At 36.6% G+C, this 9,815-nt stretch overlaps 2 protein-coding genes across 2 annotated transcripts; both read right to left on the minus strand.

Moving 5' to 3' along the window:
• Window positions 1-5,417: 5,417 nt before the first annotated feature.
• LOC146138258 (uncharacterized) lies at window positions 5,418-7,961 on the minus strand. The gene is made up of 4 exons (XM_083393640.1): window positions 7,803-7,961; window positions 7,499-7,629; window positions 6,895-7,039; window positions 5,418-5,846 (listed from the first exon to the last, which is right to left on the minus strand). The coding sequence occupies exons 1-4, from the start codon at window positions 7,912-7,914 to the stop codon at window positions 5,512-5,514; spliced, it is 723 nt and encodes a 240-aa protein (XP_083249766.1). The 5' UTR covers window positions 7,915-7,961; the 3' UTR covers window positions 5,418-5,511.
• Window positions 7,962-7,963: 2 nt separating this feature from the next.
• Window positions 7,964-9,601, minus strand: LOC146138259 (m7GpppN-mRNA hydrolase NUDT17-like). Its single transcript, XM_083393639.1, has one exon. The coding sequence runs from the start codon at window positions 9,462-9,464 to the stop codon at window positions 8,508-8,510; it is 957 nt and encodes a 318-aa protein (XP_083249765.1). The 5' UTR covers window positions 9,465-9,601; the 3' UTR covers window positions 7,964-8,507.
• Between the last annotated feature and the right edge of the window lie 214 nt (window positions 9,602-9,815).

A 9,815-nucleotide genomic window follows, 5' to 3' on the forward strand; every position in this document is an offset into this window, starting at 1 on the left:
AAAAAGTGATGCGTTTATAAATATTGGCACACTTTAAATTATTAGGATACGTTACGCCTTGACACATAAAAGATATTCGCGCATTCTTTGAAATAACGACATTTAACAGGAACTACACTTCATTGAGTTTAACGCGAGTAGGGGAAAGCGGGGAAAAACGGACCCCTCACCTTTCACGTTAACGAAAATTGCCAGCGTCAATATTTGTTTTCTGAACAGTGACTATCGTCGAAAAAACGTTTGTCGACAAAAATCAGACTGATTCGATTTTGCACAAACCAGGGAGGGGAGAAAATGTGTTTGGGGATATTGATATAAGGATAGCGCAGTAAAATGATGCGTTTATTAGTAAAGTTCAAGTATAGATGGAGTTACTTTTTTCGCTAAATAATTTGTAGGTAAGGGTGTGTTTATTAATCCGAAACAGTTGGCGTTTCAAGTTAAACGATTTTAAAGAAACCAGGTTTTCATGCGACTGATAGTGTTGGGGCAAAACGGACCACTCACAAGTTAATCTGTTATTACTAGCCTCAAACTGCACTGTTTGTATTTTTGATTAGCCAAATTGAATAAAATTAAATAATAAATCATTATTTTATATGTTTAGATCAGTTTTGTAGGAAGGCCACACAATCAGAAATTTCAGCAATATCTGTTGTAAAAAAGCTCGACTGCTATTTGTTTTAATGCTTATGAGTTGGTATACATTAAGATAAATATAAGGCAGTTTACGTACGGTACGGCCTATTTATAACCATGTAACTTATAGCGAGTGACAATGCTACCAGTACTTAGTATAGTGCTAATTTTGTTTGTTTTTTGTATGTTTTGGCTTTTATAGTATGTTTTGACTTTTATAGTTAAACATTTTTAAGCTATAAAGGCGCCATGTATAGCATTACTTAAATTGTGACGTCACGTTGTGACGTAACTTGTGACAATATCTCTGAAAATTTCTACTCGTCACTTGAACACAAATCCTTGATCCGGCATTTTTACACAACAAGGCACATAAATTATATTTTATAAGTGGGGTCCGTTTTGCCCCGTGAAAAAATCGACAACAAAAGTTAATTTATTCAGAAGGTATGCTTCTTTCAGTTGTTTTTTTAGCATAGGAGTAACTTTCAGTAAGACCTTTCGGTTGATACGCTATTCATCAAAAAATATTTTGTGAAACTCGTAATATAGAATTTATCCCTTAAGGGGTCCGTTTTGCCCCGCCTTCCCCTACTATGCTCAAACAGGCAAAATCAGGAAAAGTTATTAGGCTAAACCAGGGGTCGGCAACCTTTTTGTAGTCGCGCGCCAAAGCCAAACTCAAAAGTTCTCTGCGGGCCGCACAAAATGATAACTAAGTGTTATTAACATTTTAGAACAATTGTGAATCAGGGGGGCCTTGGGTAGTTTTTGCACTTAAAATGTGTTTATTTAAGTTTAAGGAGGCCGTAAAGTGTTGGCGCAAAGCGCGAAAAAAAGCGTTTGTTTGGTTCAAAATTCGAGTTCACACGTTGTCATCCATACTACTAATGAAAAGTGTAATACAACTACTTAGGGGAACGCGATAACATTTAAAGTTAAGTTAGCTCAGTGTTTGTAAACGCTTTTAAGTCAAGGCACAACTAGCGAACGAACCAAACGCGATTTTTTTTTGGTATACCGGCATTTCTTTTAAATTCTTGCAAGTTTTTATTACATTGCCGACAATAAAAAATAAAAAAATGTTAAAAAAGATATGTCCAATATTTTTGAATACGTTTTCCGTTTTTCCGCGACGCACTTTGGTTGCTGTCCACCGCGCAACGGTAAAGAAGTGCTCTATAGTTTAAAAGACAGCATCAAAACGTGAACAAACCGGACGTAGAATGATCATTCGCGCAAAGCGCGAAAATTTTGAACTAATATAGCCTAGTTAAAATAGTCAAAAAGTATGAAATAGTGTCCAATTTGTCAAAGAGGCGGCGGGCCGGATGAATTACATCGGCGGGCCGGATCTGGCCCGCGGGCCGTAGGTCGCCGACCCCTGGGCTAAACCTTTCCTTAGCGTTATAAATTTATTTTTCCTTCAGCAGTATAGGTAATTTATTTTTTTTAATTAACCTTTACAGATATGCTGGGTAGGATAGAAAATTACTGCTAAAATTGCAATGTTAGTTTGTTATCGGATAGACACAGATACCACCCTGCGGTATCCAACGAATACCGGTTCTCCAACTTAGCATCTGATATTCTATCAGCTTCGAAGCGATACCAAATTTAAATTTCCCAAACCATGTATGTATAGCGCCTTTAAAATACTAAACATATTAAAGGCAGTTAAAAGTTCTCGAAAAGCGCAAAAATGTTTGGTGTTTACAGAAGTTGGCAAAAAAATAGCTTCTTTTCGGGGAAGGGTGCAATCTTTTAGAAAACTTACAAATAAAATGCTTTCATTATTCTATATACATTTATAGATTGTCAGTTTTAGGTTTACCGAGGCTACTATAGGATGCTTAACCCTAACCAGAGATTTAGGCTATAAACTGGTTTGGGAGTATAGGCCTATAGTCAGGGTTACCGTATGCTTAGACCAAATAATAAGCACGCTACTGAAAAAAATAAGCACACTACTAAAAAAAATAGGCGCGCTACTGAAAGCCAGGGCCAGATCCAGGATTGCGGGGGTGAAATCCAAGCTTTCAGGAATAATCCAAATTATGGGCTCCGAACTTGCTTAACTGCGCGAGTGCACGTCAGACTTGTGTCAGGTATAGTCTTACTCGAGACCCAAGGACCCAGTCATATGACCAACTCCAGCTAAATGAATCGACCCATTTGAGTCTCGAGTCCGACTGCCACTCTGTGGCCTTGTTAATTAAGTTGATTGTCTTACACATGTTAAGGCTACAATGCAATAAACAAATTTAAAAAACATCGCTAGATTCTAAAATAGAAAACATTTCTAAAAAACTACTTTTTCCAGTAGTTGAATTTAAAACAAAGCGACTCGTGTAGGTAAAGCGACTCGTGTAGGTAAAGCGACTCAAAAAGCTCATTAAGAGATGCGAGCATACGAGCAGCTTATATTTAACTCCGCTGCGTCTTAACAATGTTTGACCAAAATATGTAGGCTTTTAAATGGACTTACAATATAATAAAGCTGACAGTTTTTGTGATAGGGATACGATTTTTTTCAAAGTTATACGTAAAGATTTTTCATACTAGGATTATTATCGCTATAGATTCTAATTATATGCAAAGTCAGGCTAATGAATATACCCTAACAAGGGTATGGTATGAAACCAGGCCTTTTGGTTTTACTTGGTGTTATTGTAGGCTGGAAATAAAAAAAACGTATATTTCTAAGCGTGACAACTCAGTTAAAAAAATCTTTAGTTTAAGATTAAAACCGTTTTATTCTAGAATTTGGTTCAGTGGTTTTCCGTGTAACTTTACAGTCTCAAGGTTTTATGGTGGCAAGTTGGGTTGTAAAACTGATAGTTTAGAACAGGGGTCGGCAACCTTTTTCTAGTCGCGGGCCAAAACCAAACTGAGAAAGGTGTCTAAGGGCCGCACAAAATATTAACTGAGAATTGTGTTATTAAAATGTTGAAACAACAGTGAATTAGACGGGTCTCGGATCTCTTTTTGCACTTAAAAACGTGTTTAATTAGATTTAAGGAGGCAGTCAAGTGTTGGCGAAAAGCGCAAAAAAACGTTCGTTTGATTTAAAATTAGAGTCTACACGTCGTCATCCATCCTACTTATGAAAAGTGTAATAAAACTACTTTAAGGAAACACGATAAATATAATATTGATCTAGTTCAGTGTTTGTTAACCATTTCAAGTCAGGGCACAGCTGGCGAGCGAAGCGAGCGTGATTTTTTTGGGTTATGTTAATGTTATGTTTTAGTTATGTTTTTTTGGGTTAATATATTTCTTTTAAGAATTTAAGACCGGTCCGTAAGCTAAAAAGGTTGATAATCACTACCTACATCATTCCGTTATCTCTTTAAATGAAACTTTTACTTTAGCTGCATATTTATGCACAAAACTGAAGGACAACCACAGATTTCCAAAGATAACCGTTTTTGGTGACGTCATCTGTTGAACACCCGCGCATAATCCATGTGTAATATTCGTACTTCACTTTAATAACAACCATATTGATTTTATCACATTTGGAACTATTTTTGAAGTATTAAGAGACTGAATCAATTTTGAATATCTACAAAAACAAATCCATGGTGTTTCGTTGTGTTTAACTAAACGAACAACTAGTTGTTTGGATTTAGAAAAGAGATAACCATAAACTTTTATTGTTATTTTTTTTTATAACGAATTGCAACAAACGAATTGTGTGCAGACAACACTTGCTTTTCCATTTAAAACAAATAGATTGGTAATTAACTATTCATTAACCAGCAGGTTAACTTCCACTCTTAAAAATAACTTTGATTCGTTGACAAAAAAAAACATTTTGTGGTTGTTGGTAAACGTTGACCAAATTAATCTTGCGAAGTAGTATATTTAATAGAAATAGGAGGCAACCATTAGACAAGAAGTTCAGTGGGTATGTTGAGATCAAGTATTGGATGATTCTGAGATAACAGGACAAAAATGTTTAACACAATCCCATCGACCACAATTTTCGCATTGAACACCAGCACATTTGTCTATTTGCTACAGGCGTGATTATTGCCCGACAACCATTAAAGATTGTAAACTCCAAATCTCTCCATGAACTTAAAACATTGGGTATCATTACCAGGGGCAGGACCATGAACTGCAAAAGATTAAAAACCGTTGCGTCTGATGGTTCGGTAAATCGATAGCCTCGTGTAATAAATTAACGCGAGGATTTAACGATGGTTCATAAGTATTTAGAATTGAAGTAACGCGGGAAGCCTGCGTCGTAAATCGTTATTTGATTATTACGTGGTCTCGGACATCAGCGACCTGCGGTCCGCGATACCTTCTGAAAAGTTTTAAAATTAGTATAAGCTAAATTGTTACCCATTCATTGCTAAATAACTTGTAACCCGCACAGGAAAGCAAAAAAATTCCAGGGGCTAATGGTTGGGCAGGGGTGTCTTCAAAAAAAAAACTCGATTCGCTATCTGATAACAAAAAGTCTTCTACTGTTTTTTTTTACTTAAATATTCAATGTGGTTTTTAGGATACCACTTAAACTGTTTTAAGGATTTGAGGGTTAGTAATCATCAGTTGCCAATCTATTTAATACTTGACACATTCAATAATACAGGATGTTAAAATGAGGTATCTTTATTTGGCTGTGTTGCGTAAAGCAAAAGTTGTTATGAAACGCACAACTCGGTGCCAACTATTTGACTGTGTGCTATCATGCAAAGAAATCACACTTCGCACTTAGATAGCAAAATCGTCACAAGACGCTAAAAGCGATCAACTGGACAAATCATTTTTCGGAGGGTTCCCACCCGTCATCACACGGAGCACTTTCAACCGGTGCGCCGCGCCGTTTTTTTATCTCTAGAAAATTCGACCCAAAGTTTAAAATCGGACAACCTTCTTCTTCTTTTTGGCGACTTTCGGAGCCGGATCGACGTCCTCGTAAAGGCTCATTTCGTCATCGACACTTACGTGTACCGCCCGACTTCGCTTTCGGTCAATTCCGGCCGACGGAGGAGCAACGGACTTGAAGCGGTATGCAGTGACCTCGTTTTTGACCTTGCGATCAGGACAGTCCTTCTTGTAGTGTTCTACGGAGCCGCAGAGCTGGCAACAACCGCCGTCGGGGTAAAGACCTCGGGGGTTGTCGGGGCAGGACTTGGACAGATGGCCTACCTCGCCGCACACGAAGCATTTGGCGAAGAGAAACTCCTTTCCTGTTAACGTGCGGTAAACAGATTACGTTGACCTTACTTATGTATGATTCAAAGCTAAAAACCTTGACAAGGTAGCTCGAACATTCATTTTTAGTTATAAAAATTTACATGTAAAACAAAGGTTCGTTATGTATATATAACTTATTAGATACAGTTTTTCCAAATTGGAATACGAGAAATGGTTTCGCAATTTAGTGAAAAACATGTTATATGCGTTACAAAATACTAAGTACGTCCGTCGGGGCAATTTAGTGGCGAGAAACCAGTTGGGCAATGATAACAAATCGAAGACAAGTATTCTCAAAAGTCACTGTGTACAAGTCATTACAGGACGAGTTATCCATCATATTTAAAAAGCCGCATGCGTTAAAATGTGTGGTATACCGTTTAACGGTTCTTCAACTCAACCTTATATACCTACAAGTCCTACATATTAGATATACTAGGGTGGGCCGGATTCGGCGATAATATAATCCAACTTTTATTGTGGTCATGGATGTCGCCGTGTGGACTCGCATATTGCACCAGAATTTGCATTTTTTATCGCGGTTCGCGCTAGCGCAATGTTGCCTTCTTTTCAAATGACGTAATTGGGCTATAACACAGTGGCTGAAAACTAAATGTTGAAACAATAAATTTGTCAGTTCAAAACATTACGACCCTCCGCGACCTTTCTGATTGACTTTGGCCCATGACTAGGAAAAAGTTGCCGACCCTCGTTTTCTACAAATCAATGAAAATAAACTGCTGAAGCAAAATATTAGCAATGAGATATATACTATATTTTCGGCAAACGAACTAGCCGTGCTTCAAAAGTGATATGTAGTCAAAAATATATATATTTCGGCAAACAAACTAGTCGTGCTTCATTAAACGCAGGTTGTTATTATTAATATGGTCATTTCCTGTTATTAATATACATCTTATCATCCAAGCTTGTTGGATTTAAGAGATATCTTTCTCACAAGATACACGCCAATACCCAAGCAAAAGCAACACAGTATTCAACAGAAGTTTGGTAAAGTAACACAACAAAATGTAGTCTTGCCTTTAGTGACTTTGGCAGTGCACACTGTAGCCTTGTGTTCTGTTGAACCACATTTGAAGCATATATCAGTTCCCTGTTCAACATCATCCTTCAGCATTGGACAGTCAGCCATACCATGACCAGGCATTCTACAGTGAAAGCACACCTGGGACATAAAAGTAAATAATTCATAACCAAGTCAGTGATATTGTGATTATGGTAAATCACAACCCTGATAGTACAAATACAAAATACAATCCTAAATATTTTCAAGCACATTGATGCAACACATACCCAATGTAAATCATTATATAGGTCTGGGTGCGAAACATTTTTAACCAAGAATTTAATGGCACATTTAAAATGACATGTTATTATTACAGCGTGTTCTCAGAATCCGAAAATCAGTTAGGCAGAATCTGGTCGATGAAAATGTGTTTAGCTAATCCTCATAACACATATTTGACCCATGAGTTAATCTGAATACACATATTTAGACCATTGGTTTAAAAGATTGCTCACCCCTAGTATAGGTTATTGGTAAGCTGTAACAAAAACGACTAAGATATCACTTAAGTTGACTAGGAAGACATACAGGTTTATAGTATTTTAAACTTGTTTTAACCTTTTTAGCCTCCATTTGCCGAACTCTCTTTAAACGTCGATTTTCTCTTCTTTTGTCTTTTTTTACAGCTGTTTCCTCAGCATTTTGTAATTGTTCTTGCCTCCAACTCTCCAATAATGAGGATTTTTGAGCTGGGGTTAAACATATAATTTAATTTGATTAATGCAGATTTTAATAATAAACCTGACATTTTGGAAAATCAAAGCTTGATTGAATATTTTTTTTATTTTGACTGACAATGTTATTTATAAAATTATAAAAAAAAATTTAGTCCTTGTACATATAATTCAAATTTCATACATACCAGAAGGGTCATTGACCTTAGATGTGGCTTTTTGCTTTTGGAGATCTTTCCAAGTGGATGCTTGGTGTGTTGATGCACTTTTGGTGATTCCAGCTCTTGCCCATCTTGTCATTTTTGTTTTTGACCTATTTGCTACCTAGGCTATTACATGCAAACTGTCAAGAGCCTTTAACAAAGCAAAATGGCAGTAATAAAGTTGGTCCAACTCTGTACTGTCAGCCAACAAACAAGCAATTCTACTTTGTGATGGTCGATATACATTATTTATATTTTTATTACAATTTACAGAAAGCATAGTATCATCTATCAATTCCATGAACAATGACGGAATGATTTAAACGTGTTCACTTCAACAAAACTTAATCAATTAAATATCACTTTATATAAAGTTAACATAAGTAAGTTGAAGATATTAACATCTTTAAAGCACACATTTTTAAACCAATATCATAGCTAGTAGGACTTTTTAAGTGTGTATCGAAAAGCTAAATCATGTTTTATAGTAAATAGTATACACAGTATAAAAAATAAAGAATGTGCGCAAAATTAATAAAAAAAAATAGTTTGTAACACTGCTTACTTTTTACAGTTAATACACACAGTGAACCTCATGACTAGGACACAATCAGTCAGAAAACATCTTCACTGCACAATACAGGGGTAATATTTTTAGGTAATGTCAAGAAATTACTATATTTCCATATGTTATTTCCATATAAAGTTCTCCAGCCACAACTTTAAGGCAAACTTAGTCCCAGTGCTTACCCTTTCATTTCTGTTATCCTTGATTATGCTAAGCATTGGATCAAAAGGAATGTGATTAGTTTGTATTGTACATCCATCTGTTATCGTTGTACCATGTAAGCCATTACCATTTAATACTAAATGGTGACAGCACTTTGAAGAGCATGCACTGTGTGCTTTATTCAATGAGAATTGTAAATCTGAGGCAACTATCTTCTCTGCAAGACAGGCACATATCCATGCAGAGCATTTCACTTCATCTGCCTGGAGCTTTATTAATGAATTTACTTCTGCAGATGTTTTTTTGCCTTTAACATGCAGGTACACAACAACATGATGCCGCCTTGGTAGACCAGAGTTCAGCCATGGAGGGTACACAGATTCCCAAAGGCCAACCAGCTTGGCTGAGGAATTATGGTCTGTACCTGCTGGAGGCCTAACCCCTATTTCTTCATACATTTCTCTGAAAGCTGCCTCTTCAAATGTCTCTCCAGGGTCAATGTGACCACCAGGTGGTACCCAAACATTGGGAAATGTCCGCATATGTTCTGCTCTTTGCGTAAGAAGGATGTTGTTGTCAGAGCTCTCATATAATAACGAAACCCCAACATTGACCCCCCGAAGACGGGTCTGGGGGGATAAGTTCAGCAAATGATTTTCATCAAGCTGTTTGATGGGACAAAACGGAGGCCTAGCAAGGATGCCACAGCTGTAGGACTCACCATTTTCAACAGGGGCTGAGAGAATTAGTCTGTTGTCCTCCAAATAACAGGACACTTTGACCTCGTTAGCAGAGACTGTTGATCCAACATGCTCTCGTTGCAAAATGTCAACCAGGCTTTCAGAGAACTTTGCAACAACTGAAGTCTCAGCATACCTAGGGATATGGTGGACCAACAGTTTGACTGCTTTTGCCATGTTTTGCTTTTCAATTTAGGGAAAATCCTATTATAGTGAAGTCTGCAAACTGCTTACCAATAATAATAATAAATTAATGAAAGATATCTTGATGATACTGTAATTAAAAAGCAGAACGCCAGTTGTGTATGATTATAATTTTCATAACTCACAATTTAAAACAGGTCACCACATTTACAAATAAAGACTTGAAATACATAAATTAATTGTTAGAAAATAAACAGTGTTCGGGCATAAATAATAATAGTCAACAGTCTAAATTAACCACCTCAAACTTTTTCCGCATATGTTAGCAATATAAATCTTTAAAAACGTCCTTTGAATTTTACCAAGCAATGTATATTACTAACA

The sequence above is a fragment of the Ascidiella aspersa genome, chromosome 7 (genome assembly GCF_963924565.1).
Source record: "Ascidiella aspersa chromosome 7, kaAscAspe10.2, whole genome shotgun sequence".
In the NCBI taxonomy this organism is placed as follows: Eukaryota; Metazoa; Chordata; class Ascidiacea; order Phlebobranchia; family Ascidiidae; genus Ascidiella; species Ascidiella aspersa.